Here is a 25,404-nt window from a genome sequence, read left to right on the forward strand (position 1 = left end):
ACCAGATGGCTTCACAGCTGAATTCTACCAAAAATTTAGAGAAGAGCTAACACCTGTCTTACTCAAACTTTTACAGAACATTGCAGAAGAATGTAAACTTCCAAACTCATTTTATGAGGCCACCATCACCCTAATTCCAAAACCAGACAAAGATGCCACAAAAAAAGAAAACTACAGGCCAATATCACTGATGAACATAGATGCAGAAATCCTTAAGAAAATTCTAGCAAACAGAATCCAACAACATATTAAAAAAAATCATACATCATGACCAAGTGGGCTTTATCCCAGGAATGCAAGGATTCTTTAATATCCGCAAATCAATCAATGTAATACACCACATTAACAAATTGAAAGATAAAAACCATATGATTATCTCAATAGATGCAGAAAAAGCCTTTGACAAAATTCAACATCCATTTATGATTAAAACTCTCCAGAAAGCAGGAATAGAAGGAACATACCTCAACATAATAAAAGCTATATATGACAAACCCACAGCAAGCATTACCCTCAATGGTGAAAAATTGAAAGCATTTCCCCTGAAATCAGGAACAAGACAAGGGTGCCCACTCTCACCACTACTATTCAACATAGTTTTGGAACTTTTGGCCACAGCAATCAGAGCAGAAAAAGAAGTAAAAGGAATCCAGATAGGAAAAGAAGAAGTGAAACTCTCGCTGTTCCCAGATGACATGATCCTCTACATAGAAAACCCTAACGACTCTACCAGAAAATTACTAGAGCTAATCAACAAATATAGTAAAGTTGCAGGATATAAAATTAACACACAGAAATCCCTTGCATTCCTATACACTAACAATGAGAAAACAGAAAGAGAAATTAAGGAAACAATACCATTCACCATTGCAACAAAAAGAATAAAATATTTAGGAGTATATCTACCTAAAGAAACAAAAGACATATACATAGAAAACTATAAAACACTGATGAAAGAAATCAAAGAGGACACAAACAGATGGAGAAATATACCGTGTTCATGGATTGGAAGAATCAATATTGTCAAAGTGGCTATACTACCCAAAGCAATCTATAGATTCAATGCAATCCCTATCAAACTACCAACGGTATTTTTCACAGAACTAGAACAAATAATTTCACAATTTGTATGGAAATACAAAAAACCTTGAATAGCCAAAGTAATCTTGAGAAAGAAGAATGGAACTGGATGAACCAAGCTGCCTGACTTCAGACTATACTACAAAGCCACAGTCATCAAGACAGTATGGTACTGGCACAAACACAGAAATATAGATCAATGGAATAGGATAGAAAGCCCAGAGATAAATCCACGAACCAATGGACACCTTATCTTTGACAAAGGAGGCAAGAATATACAATGGGAAAAAGATAACCTCTTTAACAAGTGGTGCTGGGAAAACTGGTCAACCACTTGTAAAAGAATGAAACTAGAACACTTTCTAACACCATACACAAAAATAAACTCAAAATGGATTAAAGATCTAAATGTAAGACCAGAAACTATAAAACACCTAGAGGAGAACATAGGCAAAACACTCTCCAACATAAATCACAGCAGGATCCTCTATGACCCACCTCCCAGAATATTGGAAATAAAATCATAAATAAACAAATGGGACCTAGTGAAACTTAAAAGCTTTTGCACAACAAAGGAAACTATAAGCAAGGTGAAAAGACAGCCCTCAGATTGGGAGAAAATAATAGCAAATGAAGCAACAGACAAAGGATTAATCTCAAAAATATACAAGCAACTCCTGCAGCTCAATTCCAGAAAAATAAATGACCCAATCAAAAAATGGGCCAAGGAACTAAACAGACATTTCTCCAAAGAAGGCATACAGATGGCTAACAAACACATGAAAAGATGCTCAACATCACTCATTATCAGAGAAATGCAAATCAAAACCACAATGAGGTACCATTACACGCCAGTCAGGATGGCTGCTATCCAAAAGTCTACAAGCAATAAATGCTGGAGAGGGTGTGGAGAAAAGGGAACCCTCTTATACTGTTGGTGGGAATGCAAACTAGTACAGCCGCTATGGAGAATAGTGTGGAGATTTCTTAAAAAACTGGAATTGGAACTGCCATATGACCCAGCAATCCCACTTCTGGGCATACACACTGAGGAAACCAGATCTGAAAGAGACACGTGAACCCCAATGTTCATTGCAGCACTATTTATAATAGCCAGGACATGGAAGCAACCTAGATGCCCATTAGCAGATGAATGGATAAGGAAACTGTGGTACATATACACCATGGAATTACTCAGCCATCAAAAAGAATTCATTTGAATCAGTTCTAATGAGATGGATGAAACTGGAGCCCATTATACAGAGTGAAGTAAGCCAGAAAGATAAAGACCAATACAGTATACTAATGCATATATATGGAATTTAGAAAGTTGGTAACGATAACCCTATATGCAAAACAGAAAAAGAGACACAGATGTACAGAACAGACTTTTGGACTCTGTGGGAGAAGGCGAGGGTGGGATGTTTCGAGAGAACAGCATAGAAACATGTATATTATCTCTGGTGAAACAGATCACCAGCCCAGGTTGGATGCATGAGACAAGTGCTCGGGCCTGGTGCACTGGGAAGACCCAGAGGAATCGGGTGGAGAGGGAGGTGGGAGGGGGGATCGGGATGGGGAATACATGTAAATCCATGGCTGATTCATGTCAATGTATGACAAAAACCACTACAATATTATAAAGTAATTAGCCTCCAACTAATAAAAATGAATGAAAAAAAAACAGGAAAAAAAAAAAGATCCCACATGCCATGGGGCAACTAAGCCTGAATGCCACAACTACAGAGCATGCCCCCCCTCCCCCCAAAATCATTATTTTCCCCTTAGGTTCATTAGTATGTTGCATGCTTGTTATGGGTTGAATTGTGTCCACCCCAAAAGAAGTTGAAGTCTAACTCCTAGCGCCTCATAATAAAATTTGGAAATAGGGTCTTTTCAGTGGTGACCAAATTAAAATGAAGTCATTAGGTAGACTCTAATCCAACATGACTGGTGTCCTTCCTTATAAATGGGAAATTTGGACACGAGATAGACAGATCCACAGGGAGAACACATGTGAACACAAAGGTGTAGATCATGGTGTTGTGTTATAAGCCAAGGGATGTCAAAGATTGCCAGCAAACCACCTGAAGCTAAGTAGAAAGGCACAGGGCAGATTCTCCTTCACAACCCTCAGAAGAACCCAGCCCTGATGACACACTGCTCTTGGACATCTAGCCTCCAGATCTGTGAAACAATAAATTTCTGTGTTTAAGTTGCCCAGTTTGTGGCAGTTTGTTACAGCAATCCTAGCACACATATTCTATTAATGGATTTCCTAATGTTAAACCACCTTCATATTCCTGGAATCGATCCCACTTGGTTTTGGCTGGCTCCTAATAATATCCAGGATACTAACAAAATATAAGTAGTGTTTCAGAGTAGCATGGAATTGAGAGCAATTCAGAGTTCATGTTTGTCTTTCATATTCCTGTTTTCCATGGTGTCTGCTCTCCCCTTGAGTTCAACATGGCTCTCCCATTTCCTGAGCTCTCAGGAGAATACCGTTAGTTCTTTGTGTCCTGAAAAGTTCTGTGTGTCCAGCTCCACTCCTCTCCCTTGAGATCCCATCTCCTTGGCTAGATGGGCATGGGGGAACTGGTTAATGAGATCACTTAAGTATTCCACCCCAAGACACCAAGCTCCGGTATTGAGCCATTCCCCTTGCCAGCAGGTGAAAGGAAAAAATGTTAGTTGTTCAGTCGTGTCTGACTCTTTGCGACCCAATGGGTGGTAGCCCGCCAGGCTCCTCTGTTCATGGAATTCTCCAGGCAAGAATACTGGAGTGGCTAGTCATTCCCTTCTCCAAAGGATCTCCCTGACCCAGGGATCAAACCTGGATCTCCCACATTGCAGGCAGATTCTTTACCATTTAAGCCACCAGGGAAGCCCATGGTATCTTTGAAAGAAATTACTGTTTATAAGAATTTCACTTGGGGGACTTCCCTGGTGGTTCAGTGGCTAAGATTTCACCCTCCTAATGCAGGTGGTCTGGGTTCAACCCCTGTTCTAGTTCAGGGAACTAGATCCCTCATACCGCAACTAAAAAATCATGCATGCTGCAACGAAGGTCGAAGATCCAGCATGCAGCAGATAAGACCTGGCACTGCTAAGTAAGTATTAATATGGAAGAAGAATTTCACTTGGGAAACTCTGTTACATAGAGGAGCAGTGAAGATAGGGGTCTGCTGTCCTGCCGCACAAAAGCTTCTCTCCAGGGCTCTGGTGGGGAGGAGGCTATGAAGTCCTGCAGAACTAGGAAGAGGGAACTAGCGCAGCTCTGGGTGACAGAGATTCTCTCAAGAGAAGTGGAAAGGGCTGCCTTGTGAGGGAATGAGGCACCCATTTATAGGAGGATGTCGCAGAGGTGGGGCAGCCAGTCAAAGAGTCATCAGAGGTGAAGAGGAGGAGGGTGAGAGAGGAGGAGGGGAAGGGCACAAGAGTGGAGTCAGACAGGGTAAATAGGATCCCAGGTCTGCCATTTCCTAATTGTTGGACTGGGGCATCTCCCTGAGGCTCAGTTCTGTCATCTGTAAAATGGGGCTAATGAGAGCTCCTGCCAAGGGTGGTTGTGAGAATTAAATGGGAAAAGCGCCTACACCACAGGCCCCGTGATGGCACCACTTGGTGAATCAGCTTATAACAACCAACCAGCAGGGACCTGGAGCCAGAGCATCATCAGAGCCCCACCCCTTACCCCCACTTTTTTGGGGAGACCAGGCTCTTCCTGGCTTGTCTGGAAACCTCCCTCCCAACCCCCAACAAGGGCAAGGCCAATGCCTCTCCCACTCCACCAGACTGGGTGCCCTGGACAGGTCACTGTCCCCCTCTAGGTCTTTTTCCTCATCTGCTAGAGAAGGTGGGAGCTGCCAGAGATGGGCTCTGGGGTGGGTCCTTCCAGTTCTAACATCCTAGGATGGCTGGGCTTCTGAGTAGCCATGTATACATGTCTCTGCTCCTGGGGACCCAGTGTTGTCACAAAACGAGGGGTTTGGGCTAGATGAAAATGGTATCTGCTAAGCCCTGCTGAACACTAATTCTCAGCCAGGGCCCACTCTAGATGCTTTATGTGACTCAGTCCATTTAATCCCCACAACAACCCCGTGGTGTGGTGCTACTATCATCATTTCATAGGTGAGGTGACTGGGACACAGAGAGTGTGGGTCACTTGTCCAAGATCACACAGCTAACATGAACCCAGGTGGTGAGTCCAGAACATATTCTTGCAACCACCACGAAACTTTGTATTTCAGAGTGTTGTGGCTCTCACACTCTGAAATACATAAAGGGGGGCTAAGCATCCTGTGAACTCTACCCTTGTGAGGGCTGAAGCAGCCACATTTTCTCAGCCAGGACCCCAGCTTCACTATGAACATGTGGGAGTTGCCCAGCCCAGAGGCAGGGCTGCTCAACATCCTACATGAGGGTGCCCACCACTTACCTATACCTGATCATCACTCACTTCTGCTAGAAGCCCATTTTACAGACAGAAAAATGAGGCTCTGAAAGGATAGTGGACTTGTTTGTATCACACAGCGAGTAACTGGCAGAGTGAGGACCCGAGCCCAGAGCTCCCTGGCTTCACCCAGCAGTACTGTCTTTCCTAGAATAAGCCTCAACCTCATCTGCCTGCAGACTCCACCACCAACCCCAGAGAGGAAGCATGAGTTTAGGGCCCTGGAAGAGACACTGGCCAGGTGGGGATGCTGAAGAAGGGGGTAGGGCTTTGTGGTGGAGACATGGCCTTAGAGCCAAGCCTGATACCAAGATGTGCCATGTACAGAGGCAAGGAAGAGCCTTTCAGACTGTGCAGATCCCCACTAGACGAGGTCTGAGTGCAGGGAAGCTGGGAGCCCTTGAGAGGAACACTGAGAGCCTGGCTGCAACCCAGGGCAGGGGCAGTGCCGTGGGGTCTGCCTGGGACAGTCAGCCAAGGGCACAGCCTTGGACCATTGTTCCGTGGGCACTGGGTCATGGCTACATACTTGCAAGTCTCTGTAAAGGACTGGAGCTACACCTGGGGGTGGGCGGTGGGGGGTGTCTGGGAGGCCTGGGACAGAGGCTATGAAGAGGCTGGGTTAGTCAGAGTGACTTAGAGGTAGATGACATTACCTAAGACTGGGATCACTGGGCTTTCCAGGTGGTGCTAGTGGTAAAGAACCCTCCTGCCAATGCAGGTAGATGTAAGAGATGCAGGTTCTAGCCCTGGGTAGGGGAGATCCCCTGGAGAAGGAAATGGTAACCCATTCACGTACTCTTGCCTGGAGATGCATGGACCAGGAGCCTGGCGGGCTACAGTCCATAGAGTCGCATAGAGTCCTACAAGACTGAAATGACTTAGTGTGGAGGGGAACATAGGAGAGAGAGATGGTGGGTCTGAACTTCTCCATCTTCGAAGTTGGCTGACCTAGGCCTCTGATGAGCATAATAAACACATCCGTCCTGCCATCCCAGATCCCCTACTGTGTGCCAGGACTGGTCACTCACAAACCTTCTCTATCTTATTTGGGAAATATGCCCCTCCTTCTGTCTTCCCATCATTGCACAAGTAAATAAATACTCGATATGGGTCTGGAACCAGCTTTCCCCATTTGACAAAGGCCCTCTTTGGGCCCCCAGGGGTCTGGGTCTGGCTCCTCCATCCTGAATTTTGGGAATGGATATGGACATGAAAAGGCGCTTTCCTGGTGGCTCCCACCAGGGGAAAATCTGCCTGCAATGCAGGAGACCCAGGTTGGACACCTGGGTCTGGAAGATCCCCTGGAGGAGGAAACCACTCTAGCAGTCTTGCCTGGAGAATCACACGAACAGAGGAGCCGGGCGGGCTACAGTCCATGAGGTCGAAAGAGGTGGGACACGACTGAGTGACTAACACACACACACACACACACACACACACACACAAACAAACATGGAGATGGGGAAGAGATGGGTGCTCGCCTCTTCTTTTCCCAGCCCCCTGCCTCAGTGCCAGCCTCGGCTGGGCCCTGGGGTACTCCTGGAGATGTCGGGAGGAAGGGACGAGAGAACACGGGCCCGATCAAGCAGTCGAGGGTCGGGCTGAGCCGCGCGGGCCCCCAAATTCTCTCCTACTTTCCAGCGGGAACTCCGCAGCCACCTCACGCCCGGGTGGCTTCGGTGCTCGACACCAGTTCGCATGCGCATCAATCCTGTCCCTCCAGCCCCGCTAGAAACCACGCCCCCGTCCCCAGCTGGGCGGAGGCCGCGGGGCGGGGCGGGCCGCCCGGGGAGTCCTAGCTCGAGCCCCCGCCCCAGGCCAGCCCCAGCCGATCGCGGGCCGGAGCCGGAGGCCACTAAGGTGGGGAGGCCCAGCCTCTGTTCCGGTGCCGGCGCCGAGCGCTGCATCCCCGAATCCGCTGGACCCGCGGCGGCGCGGCAGGTAGGAGACGCTGAGCAGAGGGAGGTGTGTGCGAGCGCGCGGGTGTTCATGTGTGTTTCGGGGGTGTGTGTGTGCGGGTGCATTGCAGGGCAGCGCTTGCCCTGTGAGCACGAATCGGTGGGTGTGGGGGTGCACATCCCGCCGCGGGGAGGAGGTGAGCGCTGGCTTTGAGGCCCCGGGGGGGCGGGGATCGCCTGGATCCGCCCCGGCCTCCGGGGCTCTCCCCACCCCCACCCGCGGCGAGGGGCGTCTTCCCACTGCACCTGGGTGTTCCCGAGCTGTTTTCCTAGTTCAGACCCGCTAGGGGGTTAGCTTCCGTGGCTTGACGGGCTCTTCCCCTCCTCTTCCTCAGAATTCCCCTTTCCTGTCCCTTCCCAGACCTCCACCCTTTCAATTCGACTACCCTTCCCGGGTGCCTCCTCATCCCCCGTCCCTGGCGGCTTGGGAAAAGGGGCAAGGCGAAAGCCAGTTCCCTTCCTGACCCTCTTGCCAGGTTGAATAGGGGCCTTTTTCCTGGGCTGCAGGGCTTGGATGTGTGTGTGAGGGGGCCGGGGAGGCAGGCAGAACTAGGGGAGAATGGGTCTTGCGCTTCTCGGATCATGCCTCCCTCCTTCAGAGTTGGGAGTCTGAGGAGACCCACCAGGGTTCCAGAGGTGAAGCAGGACGTATGATTAACAGGTGCCAAGTTCTCTCCAGGCTTCACTTCCTGTGGTGGGAGTCAGCCCAGACCCCACAGGGTTGAGGAGAGTGGGACTCAGAGGGTGGAGTGAGCTACTCTTGCTATCAGGACTGCTAAACCAGAATTTTGTACCTGAGTTGGCCTGGCTCTCAAATCAGAATCCTTTCCCTACACCAGCAGCCAGAGAGAAGTGCCAGGGCAATTATTTTTAGGATCCTGGGGAGGGAGAAATCTGGGCAGACTTCCTGGAAGAGAGGGAGTTTGAGAGAGGGGCTCAGCCTACCCATACATGTGTGAGGACTCCTGAGGGAACTATTATTCTGCTGCAAGGATTGAGACCCTCCTACCCAGGGTCTTCGGGCCTGGCCTTTGCTGCAGTCTGGAGTCCCGGGGTGGGGGTGGGGAGACCTGGCTGCTTTCCCTGCTGAGGGCGGGGCAGGGTGGACCCAGCTGTTGCTGCTTCAGGCCAGAGCTGGGAGCCAGGACATCGAGGTGTTTAGGTGGGGCCATTAGCCTGAGGAACCTCTCTTCTGACTGATGAAGCGGATGGGTCAAACCCAGAAGCCCCTGCCAGAGTTGCACCCAGTGCTGGGAGCCAGCCCCTGCCCAGGAGCTGGGCAAGGTTTCACTGTGAAGGATACATCGGTGCTGGGTGCTGAAGGATGAAAAGTTCACCAAGCAGAAAAGAAAGGGCAGGGCACTGCAGGCCTGGGAATAGATGGGTGAGGGCCTGGAAGCATGCAACTGCATGTGGTCCAAGGGTAGGGACAAGAATGACAGCGAAGCCTGGCGTGCCGCAGTGGATGGGGTCCCAAAGAGTTGGACACGATTTAGGGACTGAACAACGACCAAAAAGGGCATTAGATCATCAGATGTGTGGCTCTGTGGTGGGTGAGTTGCTCTGGAGGCCAGTGAGCAGAGGGCCAGAGCAAGGAGAAGCCCCCTTCTCTTTCCCCTTGCCTCTCCCCTTTCCAGCTCCCCATCCAGACTTGGCTTGGCACCCCAGGGGGGGATCTGATAGGGCTTCCCATGGGAGAGGGGTGGAGCATGGGGAAGGGTTTCTGGGGGAGCCCTTTCTGAGTTGGGGCCACCACTGGGGATAGAGCAGGTTTGGGGAAGTTGATGAGATGTGAGAGGCCTGTGGGTTTTGGGGGGTGGGGGGATGACGTCCAGGACACTGATCCCAGACCAGTGCTGTCTCTGGCTGCGTCTACCCTTGACATCCCTGCAGGCTCCCGGGACAGCCCTGGAGCTCTGGTCCCTGATTGGGAGGCCCTCTTGGAGCCCCCAGTGGGCGCTGCAAACCCTGCCTCTGTGACCTCTCCTACCTGCAGGGCCTGACATTGTGTCAAGCTTCCTCCGAGCTGAGACTGGCTCTGCATGTGACCTTGAGGCAGGGAACTTCCCGAGAGGCTCAGTTTCTTCATCTCTGAAATGGGGATAAATGCTGCCTAAACATAGGGATTCAGGGGTTGATGATAAAGTTAATTTGTATCACTGAAAGTGCTTTACAAAGTACATGGTGTTTAGTCCTCATTATAACTAATAATAACTAACCGCATCATTTAGTCCTTTCTTCCCTGGGGGAGGAACAGCCCAGAGGAAGGAGGGGCCGACTTTGGGAGAAGGGTGAAAGGAAAGAGGAAGCCCCTCTTGGCTTCTGTGGTTGGAAACTGTGGCCCTCAACCTGCTCCCGTGGATGGGCTCGCTGTCTGGGGCCAGGCAGGCAGGAGATCTGTCTGCTGTTGGTCTTCTGACCTCTCCCCGGCCTTCCTCTGCCCTCCTTGCCCCCTCCCTCCCGTGTACTCTAGTGTTCTGAGTGCCTTTTAAAACCCCTCCACTCCACTCCTTTAGCCCCTCCAGAGACCTCTCTGCCCCTTCATGCCTTCCCTTTCTACTCAAAACATTCCTTGACTGGCAATAGCCTGCCCCACCCCACCCCCTCCCCGCCCCGGGCCTTATCTTCAGGACTCCCCCCCCCCCCCCCCCCACCCCCTCTGCAGAATCTCCTCCTCCCTGGGTTGATGGTGAGGCCCTGGGATTGCCTCACTTGCTTTGGCCTCAGGCCTTGCCTTTCCCTGCTCGCTAATGGCAAAATGGGCCAAGTCCCTTTGGGGTTCTAATCCAGGATGTTTTAGGAAGCTAGCCTTCAGGCTTGGAGGTAGGAAATTGAGCAATGTGAGCATTTGCTTGCCTGTAATGGCCTGAGTTCCTGCTCCCTGTTCTAATTGCTCAGGGCTGTGTTTCCAGGGGCTCTGGCTTTCCCCAGGCTGCGGGTGTGAGGGAGGGTGCCACAGGCTGAGGCATGGTGGCCTGTGGGTGTGGACTGTGGTTTTCTGCTGCAGCGGTGGCTGTGGTCAGCTCTGGGACAAGGGGGCTGGTGGCCGGAGCAGACCAAGCCCATCCATGGGTACCCAGCTGGCCAGCACTGTCAGGGTGTGCCCCGATGACCTCAGGACCTTGCAGCCCAGGGGACAAAAGGCAGAGTCTGTTGGCCTCATCAGCCAGCCCCAGCCTCAGAGCCCCCTGCTGGGTACTTCTGCCAAGAGGGCGAGGTGGTGGCAATCAACTGGTTGTTACTAATAATAGTAACTGACACTGAAGTTTGGGGTGACTTTGTTTTCCATGGGAGCAGTTCAAGGAGTAACAGCTTCATCCTCACTCACCCAGTTCCTGGAGCAGGAGAGAGGTATGAGGCTGCATACTTACAGGAACTGTATTCATCGTATTCATAGCCTGTTTCTGCTGTAATAAATTAACACAAGTTTAGTGGCTTAAATGGAGTAGGAAATGGCAACAATACTGGCAATCCAGTATTTTTGCCTGGAAAACTCCATGGACAGAGGAGCCTGGTGGGTTACAGTCTATGGGGTTGTAAGGAGTCGGACATGACTGAGTCTCACACACACACATACACACACACACAGAGTGGCTTAAAACCACACAGATTTATTCTCTTACTGTTTTGGAGGTCAAAGGTCTGAAAAGAGTCTTATGGGCTGAAGTCAATGTGTCAGGCTAGTTCCTTCTGGAGGCCCCAGGGCCGCCTCTGTTCCTTGTGGGTGTCCATGTTCCTCATGACCCCTCACTCCATCTCTCCACTTCCCTAGTCCCATTGCCTTTTCCTCTTTTGGAGTCAAATCTGCCTCTGCCCTCTTCTTAAGGACACCTGTGATTACATTTAGGATCTCTCCAGATAATCCAGGATAATCTCTCCATCTCAAGTTCTTTAATCACATCTGCAAAATCTTTTTTGCCATATAAAGTAACATTCGCAGGTTACAGGGATTATGGAGTCGGTGTTTGGGGGACCCGTCATTCACCAACCACAGGAGCCACCTGCAGTGTCATTGCAGGTCCCATTCTCAGAGATCCCCCTCCTGGGCACCCACAGCCACTGGCTTCCCCCAGGGGGTCACCCTCAGCGTCTGTCACCCCCTCAGCCTAGAGGCTTCGGCTGGCAGAGCCTGGGCTGCGGCACCTCTGGGGCAGTGTGCTGGTGTGTCCCCATGGGTTACCCCAGTGACCAGACCCCATCCCGGGGTCCTTAACATGCCAGCAGGTTAAGCCTTCCAGCATGCTTGCATGCCTGCTAAGTCGCTTCAGTCGTGTCTGACTCTGCACGACCCTATGGACTATAGCCCCCAGGCTCCTTGGTTCATGGGATTCTCCAGGCAGGAGCCCTGGTATGGGTTGCCATGCCCTCCTCCAGGGGATCTTCCTGACCCAGGGATCAAGCCTGTGTCTCTTACATCTCCTGCATCGGCAGGTGGGTTCTTTACCGCTGACACCCCCTGGGAAGCCCCTTCCAGGGAGGAGTGCATCTCAGACATTGATTCGCTAACTCTAGTGTCATGTAGGGTCACTTGATCCCCACCATCACCCGGGAGGGCCAGGCTGGGAGGCCCATTTTGCAGATGAGTGCATCAAGGCCGACTGGGGCTAAGTCCTGCCTACAGGAGAGAGGGGTGAGGGGAGCCGGAGTCAGGGCAGGTTGGGCCAGAGAGCAGGAGACTGCCTTTTACAGATGAGTCAGAGCCCTGAGGCACAAGGAAGGTAACCGATGTGCTCCTCCTGGGCCTCTGTCTCCCTATCTGTGGATGAGCATGCGGACGGGATGTTCTGAGGCTCTGCTTCTCCCCTTGGGCCCAGGGAGGAGGAGGCGCTGACATTGCCTTCAAGGCTGCCTTGGGGGGAAATGTGACATGGGGCAGAGCAGAACATGGAGCCCAGAGGTGCTGCCAACAGGTTCCTCGCCCCAGAAGATGAGTTTGTCTTCTGGGAGGTGGGAAGCCTCCTGGTGCCTCCAAGGAAGGACTCGCAGCCAGCCTCCCAGAGAGTGCCTGGCTGTGTGCTGTGGACCCCGCCCCAGTGTTGGGTCTCCATTTGGTCTCTCCAGCCAAGTCTCTCCATTTGGTCTCTCCATGCTCTGGGGGCCGTTTCTGTAGCCTGGTCTCCCTGCCTGCCTCCTGGCCTCCTTACCATCCAACCGTCTTGTAAACTGTCCAGCAGTCCAGCTCACTTACTGAACCCTCGCTGGTCTTTCAGGGCCCCCATGACCCTGCTGTGGCAGTGTGGCCTGCAAGCCCCTTCTTTCTTCTTTTCCCCCACGCCCTGTCCTCCAGCCTTGCCTAAATGGTTGTCTCCTCCCAGAAGGTTACATCTTCCTCCAAACCTTCCACTTGTGTCTGGAAAAATTGCAGCCTTGGAACTCCTGCTTTGATGCTGCCTCCTCCATGAGGCTTTCCTGCCCTATCTGAATGAATCACTGTCCTGTTAGAGAGCTCTCTCCACCTGGTGCTGGGGTCACTGTCCTCCACCAGGCTGACCTCCCGGTCTGAGCCCTGTCTGACTCCTCAGTGCCGCCTTGCCAGGAGCAGAGCAGATGTGTGAAGGCTGAATGGGGGCACGCAGCTGACAGTGATGAGTGGGTCACTGTCTTTGCTTGAGGGAGGGGGTGCTGGGCCAGGCAAAGCAGAGCTCTGGCATGAGACGGGCCCCTGACTGTCCTGAATGCATCTCTTCCATCTCAGAGCTCATCTATGTGATGGGAAGAGTAGAGCTCACTTCTGAGTGTGTGCAAGAGCTTGATGCAGGAATTGAGCCTCAGTTTCCCAGTCTGAGAAATGGGTACCATCCCCACCAGGTTTCCAGCCTTGAGCTTTGGAGGCAGGTGGTGCTAGGGGCAGAGACTGCCTATGCAGGAAGCAGGAAAAGAGGCCATTCTGGTGACAAACAACATAGCTCATGGGAGAAAAGCAAGGAGCATCCCCCTCTCCACCATTCAACAGTGAGAGCCTGCAGGCCAGAGAGGGCAGGGGCTGGCCTGAGGTCTCACAGTGCAGGAGAGCTGAGGCAGCTTCAGTGACCCGATCAAGTCTCATTATTGTCAGGTTGTTACCCTTGTGCCGAGTGGGCACACCTGTGACCTGCAGCCCCAGGGGTCCCCCCACCCCACCCCCTCTCCCCAGTAGAACAGAGAAGGGCAGCAGCGCAGGTGCTCAGCTGCACCCCCCCACCCCCCACCCCTCCTCGGCATCTTCTCACCAGGATGCGGTGGTGGCCTGGGTTTCAGACCCAGTGACTTTCAGCGCCCAAACCAGCTGCTTGCCCTGCCAGAGGCTGAACCTTGGCCCGCCTGCTGCCCGGGAAGGTTTCCAGCTCATCCTGGCCCTGCCCACGCCCGGCAGATCCGGCTGGATCTCACCTGCTTGCCGAGGTGTCCCAGCCCCGTCTGCACAACACCCGGGTCTCAGTGGGACCGACCAGGGTCAGAGGCCCAGGGGCTCAGCAAGAGCCGCACAGCAAGCCAACCCCGAGGCTGACTTTCCCCCCAGATACACTGCAGAGGACGTCAGTGCCCCAGGATCACTGTCCCCCAGGACCAGGGCGAGAGGTTCTGCACCCACAGCATGCCTGGCCCTGCCCTCCAGGCCCCCTCATCCTTAGCACAGGACATTTGGTTGGGTTTATGTATTAGAAAGATCACTGCGGCTGGGTGGAGACTGGATTAGACAAAGACGCGATAAGGGGAGGGCAATGGAGAAGAAAGACAGGATTTCCCAGCCACGATGCCGCCTGCTCAGCTAACCTTGGCTGGAGTGACTCATGGAACCTGGCCCCCCGGCTCTGCTGCCGGAGCCCGGCTCACCCTCCTCCCGCACTCTCCCTGCTGCCCTGCCTTTGTCCCTCGGCCCGTGTGAAGGGAGGGAGACGGTCCTGGAGGCCAAGTACAACCACAGTAGGACAGAGGGATGTGTTGATGGTGGCTTGTGGGGCAGAAGGGGAACAGGAGTGGCTGTCGGATGAATGAGCATAAACAGTTGATAAAATGCAATCCGTGCAAAGAGCCAGGCAGTCACCAGGCTCTGGGGCTCCTGGCCCCCTCCCTGGCTGCTGGCCCTTCCCGCCCTGGCTCCCAAGAGGCTCTCCCTGGCTCGCATTACTGCTTCAGCGTCTGACCCTCGGTGTCTCCCCTCCACGCCCCTTTGGCTTCCCCAGTGAGAGCCCATTTCCTGCAGAGCCAGTTCTGCTAGCTTTCCCCACTCCGAGATCTGCTTCCACCCGCCCCCCACCTTCTGGCTGTTACCTGGGGCTCTTCTGCCCTCCTTCCACCTGGAGTGCATCCTGTCCCTCTCCCCTGCCCATCCTTGCCTAGCCTTCCAGCCCTGCTCTGTCCAGTTCCATCTTGAAGAGACCACCACCATCCTTCCCTCCCCTAGTCTTGGTCTGCGTCTGTCCCCTGTACCCCTCTTCCTGGGGACTGGACTACTTGGGGGATCTGATCCCCTCCTGTGTGCTCAGGACCAGCCCAGAGGTATGCCAGTGAAGATGAGAACATTCATTGACTGTTCCCTGAATTCTAAGACACAGCTGTTTGGCCCTTCCCTGGTCATATGGCAAAGGAGCAGGGGCTCTGTGGCCTGGTGTGGGCTGTGGTGGGAGGTTGAGGAAGGGTAGGTGTGCTTTGCCTGTCGGGCATCCTTGGCTCCTTCAGCTGGCCCTGGATTACTCCCGTTCTGCCAAGCCACGCTGCAGCATGGGCACCCACAGAGGGGTGTTGGGATGGGGGCCCAGAGGAGGGGACCCCCCCCCACAGCGAGCCCTCTTGTGGTCTCCCTTTCGCTCCCACAGCTGGCTGGCCCCCAAGGAGGGGTTGTCTGCCTCCCACCCAGCTCTGGAACGTGTCTGCTGTCATTCACACGTGAGGACACAAGCTCTCTGACCTGCTTTCTGGTTTTTCCGCCCTGGTCTCGTCCTTCCTCAGTGCATTCTCCGTGTGGCAGCAGGTGGACCTCAGGTCCCTCCCCTGCTCAGCACCCTTCCCACCCTTCCATCAGCTCAGGATGAAGCCCGATCCCCTTCCAGGACCTCTGACTGGGTCCTGAGCAGCCTCGCCTGTGGTCTCCTCCTGCAGCCCCACTGCGGCTCTGCCTCAGCTGAGTTCCTTCCCCAAGTGCCCTGCCTGCCCTTAGGGCCCAGAGCAGCTCCCGAGCCTGGTGCCTGGCCGGCTGATGCTCCCTTCTCAGAGAGGGAGCTTTGGAGTTTGTGCCCAGTGGGGTGTGGGGCTGCCACCCCCACCTTGTGGGTCCTCTCTTAGGGTTGAGCACTTCAAGGGTCAAAGCCACAAGTGACCTGTGAGATGGAGAAGGAGGCTCACAGGAGGTCACAGCCTGTGCATGAAAGGCCAGAGGCCAGGACTCTGACCCAGCCTGGGATCTTTCCCTTCTCCAGACCCCCTGGGTCATCTTGGGTGCCAGGCGGGACCCTACACATATGTAATGTCCAGTCTGTCAGGCTGGGCTGCGAGGGACCCAGAACTGGTGAGATCGGGGTCACTAGATTCAGTGAGCCCTTCTTCCTGGGGTATTGCACTGACTTTTTCTGTTTATGATTTTTTTTTTCTGTTTATGATTTTTATTAAATCACAGCTGACCTACAGAACGATGCATAAGTCATAGACATACAGCTCTGTGACCCTTCCGCATGGCCACCACCCAGATCAAGGAGCAGTGTTACTGGAATCCCAGAAGCCCCCTCTTACCCCTTCCAGTCACTACCCCTAAAGACAGCCACCATCCTGCCTTATACTCACCATAGGTGACTTAGGGCTGCTTTCCAATTTTCCATCAGTGGAATCACAGCATTGCTTAATAATCTGTCCATTTTCACTGTGTGTAATATTCCATTAAGCACCACGTTCATCCTTTCTTCTGGTGATAGGCATTTGAGTTGTTTCTAATTTTCGGCTGTAAGAAATACTTCTGCGCTAAACATTCTTGTATTTATTTTTTGTTGTTGGTGAATATGTGCACGTGTTTCTGTTCAGTGTATACTTATGAGTAGAATCACTGAGTGATTAAGCATGCCTTTGTTCAGCCTTAATTAATACGGTCAAACGGTTTTGCAAAGTGGTTTTACCAGTTGATACTCCCACCACCAATGTGGAAGAGCTGGACTTGGGAGAGAGAGAGCGTATGTATGTGTGTATGTCTCTTCCTGCAGCCGTTCTGACCAGGGTATAATGGTATCTCACTGTGCTTTTAATTTGTATTTCCTTGATGACTAGTGAAGTCAAGCACTTTCCTTTTTGTCTGTTGACCGTTTGGATATGCTTTTTCTAATGTTTTCTTCAAAAAGCTTTGTTGTTTTACCTTTCAGTCAGATTTGCAGTCTGTGTGAAATTGCTTTTGTGTATGGTGTGAGGTTGGGGTCACAATGAAGCTTTTCCCACAAGGATAGCTAGTCGACTGAGCACCATGAGTTGAAAAGATCACCTTTCACTAAGGCACTGTGATGTCACCTTTTGTCAAAATCAGATGAACTTTCTAGTCTGTTCCCTTGGTCTGTTTGTCTACCCTGTGCCAGCCCCACACTGTGTCAGTTACTAGAGCTTTGTGAAAGGTCTTGTTAACCGTGACTGTGGGTCCTCCAGCTTGCTCTTCTCCAAATGGCCTTGGCCCTCTGAACACTGGCTCTGTTATCCCAGCTCTCAGAGGAAGCCCCACGGCTCAGAAAGGTAGTGTGACTTTCCCCTGCCACACAGCTCTGGAATGCAGTCTCGTTCTCTCCTACACCACCGGGAACTTAGATTTCTTGAAATCAATTTCCTTCTTCCTTGATACTTTTTAAAGGAAACCGTGTGTTTACTGTAAACGGAAAGTCAGTATTACTCTCCATAAATACGGGGTAACTGGAAGGATCTTAAAAAGTAAGTTAAAACAACAGAAAAATCCATTCAGTTCCAGCCAGGTGCTGTTGCTCTGAGCCTGGGCCTGGCTCCTCTTTTGTTAAGTTAATGGGCAAGGGCTGTGAGGGAGTCAAGATTAGCCGGACCAAGCTGAGTTCTCCTTGCAGGGGATAACTTTCTTACTGACAGCTATTGCCACATGGGCTTCCCTGGTGGTTCAGATGGTCAAGAATCCGCCTGCAATGCGGGAGACTGGGCTCGATCCCTGGGTTGGGAAGATCCCCCTGGAGGAGGGAATGGCAACCCACTGCAGGGAATTCTTGCCTGGAGAATCTCCACGGATAGAGGAGCCTGGGGGCTGCAGTCCATGTGGTCTCAAAGAGTCAGACACAATTGATCGACTCAGAACAGCACAAAGCATTTTAGAGCGCCCCTTAAAATGATCCCAGTGCTAAGCCAGAGTGCGCTTGGGGAAAAGCTGGAGGCTTGGGGTCCAGCTGACGGGCTGCAGGTTTTGTACATGCTCCTTGATGTCCTCATCTGAAAAATGAGACTAAAACTCTCTCCTGTTTTCCCCCTGGCTGCAGTGGCTGAACTGTCCAGGGCAGGCTCAGTGGTATTGGGTCCCCCGCCCCCAGCTGGCTCTGTGAGGCCTGCTGCAAGATGAGCCCTTACTCTGCCCGTGTACCGCTGGCCTGCCCCCACCACCGCCAGCAGGTCCAGGGACAGCAGAGCTGGCCAGCCCTCCCGGAAGGTAGTACACACGGTTTCCAAGGTGAAGCTAGACGGAGCTCCTGTAGGGCAGATGCCACCCCAGACACTGGAACCAGGAAGGACGGATAGCAGCGGCTCAGAGGGCTTAGCAGCTTGCCCCAAGGATACACAGCACCAAGTCATGCAGCTGGGGTTCAAACTCAGGTCCGACTGACCTACTGGAAGGCTGGGTTCTCTGAGCTCCCTGGCAGGTGCTCCTGTGCCCTTGTTCTGACCCAGGTCAGCGCCCCCGGTCTCCGTCCACAGGACCCCAATGTGCCAGGCTGCTCCTGAGTTGCCTGGTACTTCTCTGCCTCTGAGACTTCGCTTGAACTGTTCCCTCTGGCTGGAGTGGCCTTTCTCTCCTGAAGCACAGCTGACTTCTGGACTCAGGCCTTGTGAAGGCCTCTTTGTGTCCCTCTTGCTGGAACCTCTGAAATGACACATATTCTGTTCTGCCTCTGTCTCTGGACTGCACTAGACCATGACGTTCCATGGGGACAGGAACCCTGAACTGTTGTGGCCTTCCTGTCTGGGGAGGCACGTTGTAGAAGAGCCTCAGACAGCCGCGCTAACACCCTTAGGGGCACAGAACACAGAGGACAGAAAGTGCTCTTCCTGTTTCAAGCGGCCCTATCTCATTTGATCCTCCCAGGGGCCTTGGCGCATTATCTCTTCCTCCCAGACAAGGGCCGTGAAGACCAGAGAGGCTACATGGCTTGTCCAGGTCTCACAGTTTAGGGAGACCAGCTGAGAACACCAGGGCTTTAGCCATATCTTCTCTGGACAGTCAGGAGCAGGAGGGGAGAGAGAGAGAGAGGCCCCATCTAGTGAAAAGGGGTGAACCCTGCCCTTCAGGAGACTTAGAGCTGGTGCGCTCTGATGTGGCAAACTGATCTCCCTTGGGAGTCCTGGCCCCTCTTTGAACCTGTTTTTCCCATCCGTGAAGGAATTCCTCCTGCAACACCTGTCTTGGCCCATTCTGCCCAAATTCACTGAACCTGTTCCCTAAGGTTGGATGTTAGGGACACAGAGAGGAGCTGAACGTGGGTTGTGTCCTGGAGGGCTGCAGGCTGGGAGGCAGATAAGTCATGTGCAGATGGGGTAAACAGCAGGTGCTGTCATGGTGCGGGAGCGGGGGGCGTCCCCGGACTGCAGAGGTGGAAGGAGGAACAGTGTCTGGCAGGTGGGAGGTACTTGGACTAATTCTTGACAGGTGACCAGGAGCTCTCCAGGTGTGCCTGTGTGGATGGAAGAGTGTGTCCAATGGCCCTGAGTGGTCTGCGAGGAGCTTGTGGGAACTTAGGCCCCAGGTGAAGAATTGGGGGAGCAGGGCGTGGGGAGAGGGGCAGGGGCAGAGGGAAGAGGGCAGGCTGGGGGGCAGCTGGGAGGCTCGGGCTGTCCTGTTAGTGCCTCCAACACAATGTAATAGTGCAGAAGACAGGATGTGACCCCGGCTGAGGCCCGGAGAGAAGAGGCCGGGGTTTGGACGCTCATTTTCCTGGTGACTGGATCATCTGTGCCATCAGTGGTTATGCCTGGAACTCCAGGGAGAGAGCAAAGCTCAGAGGCTTGGGGTGTTGACCCAGCGGATGGAGTGGGAGGTGACCTTGGGGCAGGTGAAGGGTGCAGGAGGGCAGTCGGCGGGAAGTGCGGCCTGTGCAGAGGCCAGGGCCAGAGAGGCTGGCTTAAGGAGGCCAGGGTCAGCCTGGCGGGCAGGGGTGAGGCTGGAGAGATGGCTGAACTGGGTCAGACCCTCCGCCAGCCAGGCCTGGCCCCTGATCTCCTGGCCCTGGGCCCCTCCGAGCTTTCCCCCTCTCGGCCTGCACCTCCCTTCTATCCCCAGGAGCAAACCTTCCCAGCTTGTTGGCCGCTGCGAGGCCTGGAGGGCGGCCAGAACCCTCACTCTCCACCGGCCTGGCTGTGTGACCTCGGCCAGCTCGCTCCTCCTCCCTGGGTTCTCTGGGCTCTGAACCCTGGAATTGCTGGAGCTGATTTCTGGGCTCCTCCTGCTTTCAGCTTCTTTGATCTAATTCTTGCTGCTTAAATTGCTTCCTGAGCCTGTCCTACCGGAAACTGGGATGCTAATGGCGCTCCTGGTGGCTGTGTGCCAGAGCTCTGGGGCTGGCTCTCCAGGCTCACGTCTCTTTCCTTCAGGCCTCTGACGCTGGGAGGGTGGGTGAGAAGGGGCAGGGTTATTGGCCTTCCCGGTAGGGGGATGGCCAGAGTGGGTGAGGGGTTGGCCTGAGGTCACACAGCAGTGGGACAAGTGGGCCCTGCACGATGTATGGGCAGAAGATGAAGTGGCTGCGGGTCCAGAACAGAGGACGAGCCAGCTCTTGACCCTCGGCAGGCAGGGACCGTCAGCCCTGCCCTCCCTGTCCGCCCGTGTCCCACCCTCACTGCCCAGTCTCACCTCCTTCCTTTCCTGTCTGTCCTCTCCACTGAATCCCCTCATCTTTCGCTTCCCGTGGGCCTGGCTCAGCTAGGGTGTGTGTGGGGTGAGCCCTGCCTGGCCCGGCACTCACCCCCTTTTCTCCTGCACTTTGGGGTCACCAGGCCAACGTGGAGGCTCCAAAGTCAGAGGATATGGGTTCGAGTCCAGACTCTGCTGTGGAACTTGGGCACGTCGCCTCCCTGCACTAAGCCTCAGTTCTCTTTTCTGAAAGATGGCAACAGTGAAAGGCCTGCCCTGCGGATCCTAAACGTAGACCTCTAGTCGGGTGGTTTGCACATGGCAGGTGCGAGAGAAACGAGGATCTCTCCTGAGAATGAAAGGGGGCTTCTCTACTTCTCCTTCTTCTTCTCTCTGGCCTGCTAAGCAGTCTCCTCAGCCTTTGGTCAATTATACTGGCATCTTCCAGTTACTGAGGGAATATTGTTCCTAATTTGGAGGTGAGAAAATGGGGAATCAGAGAGGCTGAGTGACTTGTTCAAGGTCTCACGGCGGGAGAAGCGTACAGCTGGGACTGACACCCACATCAGTTTTGCTCTCGAACTCATGTCTGCCCTAGAAGCCTACCTTGCCTCGGTTTCCCTCAGCTACGCTGGGAAGTCGGGGCCTGTGTCTTTGGGGAGTGGGGCTGATGGTGCAGGCCCCAGGGTAAGTAGGTTCCGGGGGGCGTGGAGCTACCAGATGGGGTCTGAGGTACACGGGCGGAGATGGGATTGTCTGTCAGGTGCTAGGCTGTCCCAGCATCTGGCAGGGCACTTGCTGCTGCTCCCTCCCCTCCCGGAGCCCTTTCCTGGCCACCTCAGTCCAGTCTGTGTCTCCTGCGTTTGGTCAGCACACGGCTGCAAGGTTAGGCTGCTGGACTGCGGGCGCTGAAGGGAGGATGCTCGTGGTGCAGTGCCCTCTGCGCTGGGGCCACATGTGGACTCAAACCCAGACTCTGCTGTGGGATTTGGCCCCCGTAAGAAATGGACCCACTGGTCCTCATCTGGGGCAGGGGCTAGGTGAGGGGTCTAAGCTGAACGCAGGGATATCAGGGTCATCAGCCAGGGGAGGTGAGCGTGGTGTAGCCCTTAGGGAACCCCAGGAGGGGGCTTCCATGGTGGCTCAGACAGTAAAGAATCTGCCTGCAATGCAGGAGACCCAAGTCCCTGGGGTTGCAAAGAGTCAGACACGACTGAGCGACTTAACACTTTCTTTGAGGGGGAGGGGAGGTCAGAGAGGGAGATGGGTCAGGACCAGTGCTAGATACCGTCGAATTCCAGGAAGGGGAGACTGACTGTTCAGATGTGTGAGGTGCTCCAGGGTCTGGGAGGCTGTGTGGGAGAATCTGGCTTTGGAATTGGCAGGTCACAAGGTGAGGTTGAGGGTCCTCAGGGGAGGCAAGGTCACCAGGGTTAAGGAGAGTGCTCCCTGCGGGACTGGAAACCTTGATTCCAGAAGTGCGGTTAAGAAGGCCGAGCCCTGGAGGGAGGAGGCGAAGTGACTGATTGACGGCTGAAGGGGTCTCCAGGACCGAGGGTTTTCCACACAGGGGAGAGATGATCTCGTGACTCTGGGGGCTTCCCTGGTGGCTCAGACGTAAAGAATCTGCCTGTCAATATAGGAGACCCATGTTTGATCCCTGGATCAGGAAGACCTCCTGGAGAAGGAAATGGTAACCTACTCCAGTGTTCTTGCTTAGAGAATTGCATGGACAGAGGGTCCTGCAGGCTACAGTTCATGGGGTCGCAAAGATTCACACACGACTGAGCGACTAACACTTCCTGAGGGTGTGACATCAGCCAGGGGGCTGCTGGATCACTACTAGTCTGACTCTGCCCGGGAGGTTTAGAAAGGCTGGTGGAACAAAGAAAGGGAGGACATGGGTGCATCCAGGCAGCCCTGATCGCCATTGTGTTTGCACCCCGTTGGCCTATGGGCCTGGAGTCACCACTGAGCATCACAAATAAGGAAATTCAGGCTGTGGAGTCAGGCTAGTCATTCCTCTTCCCACTCTACTTGTACCAGCTGTGACGTAGGTCTCTCCCCCTCTCTGAGCCTCAATTCTGGCTCACACAGTGGGGATGAAGATGCCCACTTCCCAGGGTGTTGGGGAGGGAGTACTCGGAGACGTCCTCCTTCAGGGTCCCGCGGGCCTCGAGTTCTCAGGAAGTGATGGCCTTCTGATCTTCTGTTCTTCCAGGTGCCTGGAGCTGCCCTCTGCTGCCCCATCTTGGCCTCGCCTCCCGAGGCAGCATCCACCATGTTCTCCTGCGTGAAGCCCTACGAGGACCAGAACTACTCGGCCCTGAAACGGGCCTGTCTGCGCAGGAAGGTGCTCTTCGAGGACCCCAACTTCCCCGCCACTGACGACTCGCTCTACTATAAGGGCAGCCCAGGGCCCACCGTTAGGTGGAAGCGGCCCAAGGTCAGTGTCTGGTCTGAACTGGAGCTGAGACAGGCAGGCCTAGACCCACCTAGCCTGCAAGGGACAGTGGATGGCTGGGAGGGGTCACTCCAAGGCCCCAGATGATGCAGAAAGTGGAGGGGCTGACACAGGGCCTGTCTGCTGTCAGATTGCATCTGGATAGGGAGCCAGGAGTTGTTCAGTTGCTCAGTCGTGTCCAATTCTTTGCAACCCCATGGACTGCAGCATGCCAGGCTGCCCTGTCCTTCACTATCTCCTAGTTTGCTCAAATTCATGTCCACTGAGTCAGTGATGCCATCCAACCATCTTATCCTCTGTTGTCCTCTTCTTCTGCCTTCAATTTTTCCCAGCATCAGGATCTTTTCCAATGAGTCGACCGTTTGTATCAGGTGGCCAAAATATTAGAGCTTCAGCTTCAGCATCAGTCCTTCTAATGAATATTCAGGGTTGATTTCCTTTAGGATTGATTGGTTTGATCTCCTTGCTGTCCAAAGGACTCTCAAGAGTCTTCTCTAGCACTACAGTTTGAAAGCATTGATTCTTTAGCGCTCAGCCTTCTTTATGGTCTGACTCTCACATCCAGGTACGACTACTGGAAAAACCGTAGCTTTGACTACAAGGACCTTTGTCAGCAAAGTGATGGCTCTGCTTTTTATTACGCGGTCTAGGTTTGTCACAGCTTTCCTTCCAAGGAGCACGTGTCTTTTAGTTTAAGGGAGTCAGGAGAATGGCCCCCAGTTCTGTAGCCACCACTGCCCAGCCAGGATCTTGCCCCTTCCCTGGGCCTCAGCTTCCTTATGAGGGAGGTGGGGCCCTCTGTTCTGCCACCCTCCTCCCAGGGTTGTTTTTGGGATAAAAATGAGGTGATGTGGATGTGACTTTTTCTAGTATGATTAGAATGACATTCAAGTAGAAGGAATTTACTTTGCTGATTATTGTCATAGTGATTTTGCTGTACATGGAAAGCATTTTATTACGATGGTTAATCAGTAATAATAGTAGTAGTAAAAAATAAAAGTACTGCATAGAGTTGTTGTGAGCATTTAAAGAGATGATGCATGAAAGTCTGGCACGGGGCCTGGCACCCATAAGACAGCTGTCGCCATTACTGTTGGAATCGGTGAATTATGGAGCATCTGGCTGGTGGCTCCCTCTGTCTTGGCCTGCGTTGCTGAGGCTGGAATGTGTTGAACAGAAGTATCTGGCCTCATGGCATGATCTCATCCTCTTTAACCATGATTCCTGAGTGTGAGAGTGGGTGCCCCAGGGGCCTGGGTGACGACCGAGAGGCTGCTGAAGGCCACCACCCCAGGTCCCCTCCCCGTGGCTGTGCTGGTGACACTGAGCGTTGTTCACACCAGAGGGTCTCAGTGCTGGAGACGGTGATGGACCTGGGTGCCTGGAGCCAGGGAGACTCCCCCTGTCCGGTACTCAGAGGAGGCACGCAGTGCTGAAGGGTGAGAGGGTATGGTGTGAGAAAGACCTGAGCTTGAAGTCCTCAGGCTTGTTTGGGACTAGCATGGGGAGGGAGTAAGGGGAGAGGAGGTGCGGGGCCCTGGGGTTGGTGGAGCTGAGCCAGGGCAGCTGTGCTCTGAGGCAGTGGGAATCACAGGCCAGACTCAGCAGCATTTTCACGGGCAGATTTGCACTTTACGAAGTTCCCTCCAGCCCCCTGGACATTTGGGGAAAGTGAAATTTAGTTTTTAATGTTCCTCTCATAGGCTAGGCTCTCAAGTCCCTTCCAAGGCAGAAAATCCTGTTTTCTTGGACTAGGATACTTGCGAGGTAGGGAAACTGAGTCCAAAAGGGTGGGCACATGCCTCGATCCCTCAGGGAGCCAGGAGCAGAGCCAGGCGGGGACCCAGCAGTCCTGCCTCCCCGGCCCACCTGCCCACTTCCAGAGAGAGCCTCCCTAGTGCCCCGGGGACTTCCACCCCGTGAGCTGCATTGCCTTGGTTCTCCGAGCTCCCAGCTGCCTCCTGGCCTGGCCTGGGACTCCTGTCCTTGGCGCACCCCCAACCCCCATGCCTCCTCCCTCCTCTCTGTTTGGTGGGTGGGGAAGGAGACCGGCCTCAAAAGGCCTTTGTGAGGCTTTTGTGGCAGGGGAGACACTGGAGCCCTCTGCCCTCCTCTCACCCCACTCCCTCACGGCCCGCCTCCTGACCCTCTCCTGCCCTCTGGCCGTCACCCAGGCATTTTGGATCTTGTGGCTCTGGAAGGAAGCTGCTGAGGCATGACCGGGGATGGTTGGGCTTGATACAGTGAGAAGAGGAAACGCCAGGCTGCCTGGGCTCAGCAGCCTCTTGCTGCGTGACCCTGGCGGAGTCACCTGCCCTCTCTGGGCTCCTCTGCCTGCCAGTTCGGGAGCCCTGCCGTGCACACTGTCCTGCGCTGCCTTCCTCACCGGGCTTGGTGCCCAGTCCTCCGTAGACATGCAAAG

The 25,404-nt window shown here is 53.7% G+C and overlaps 1 protein-coding gene across 2 annotated transcripts in view; it reads left to right on the forward strand.

Annotated features, from left to right (window-relative positions):
• The first annotated feature begins 7,323 nt into the window (after positions 1 to 7,323).
• The window catches only part of CAPN5 (calpain 5), a 55,569-nt gene continuing 37,488 nt past the window's right edge, over positions 7,324 to 25,404 (forward strand). The window contains exons 1-2 of one of the 2 annotated variants that reach the window (XM_061150959.1): positions 7,324 to 7,480; positions 22,740 to 22,964. In XM_061150959.1, the coding sequence (XP_061006942.1) occupies positions 22,800 to 22,964 (165 nt within the window). In that variant the 5' untranslated portion in view covers positions 7,324 to 7,480; positions 22,740 to 22,799. Of the gene's footprint in view, positions 7,505 to 22,739; positions 22,965 to 25,404 lie in introns of both variants that reach the window. The other variant, XM_061150949.1, reaches the window with a different exon arrangement.

This window comes from Dama dama, chromosome 1 (assembly GCF_033118175.1).
Source record: "Dama dama isolate Ldn47 chromosome 1, ASM3311817v1, whole genome shotgun sequence".
Classification (NCBI taxonomy): domain Eukaryota; kingdom Metazoa; phylum Chordata; class Mammalia; order Artiodactyla; family Cervidae; genus Dama; species Dama dama.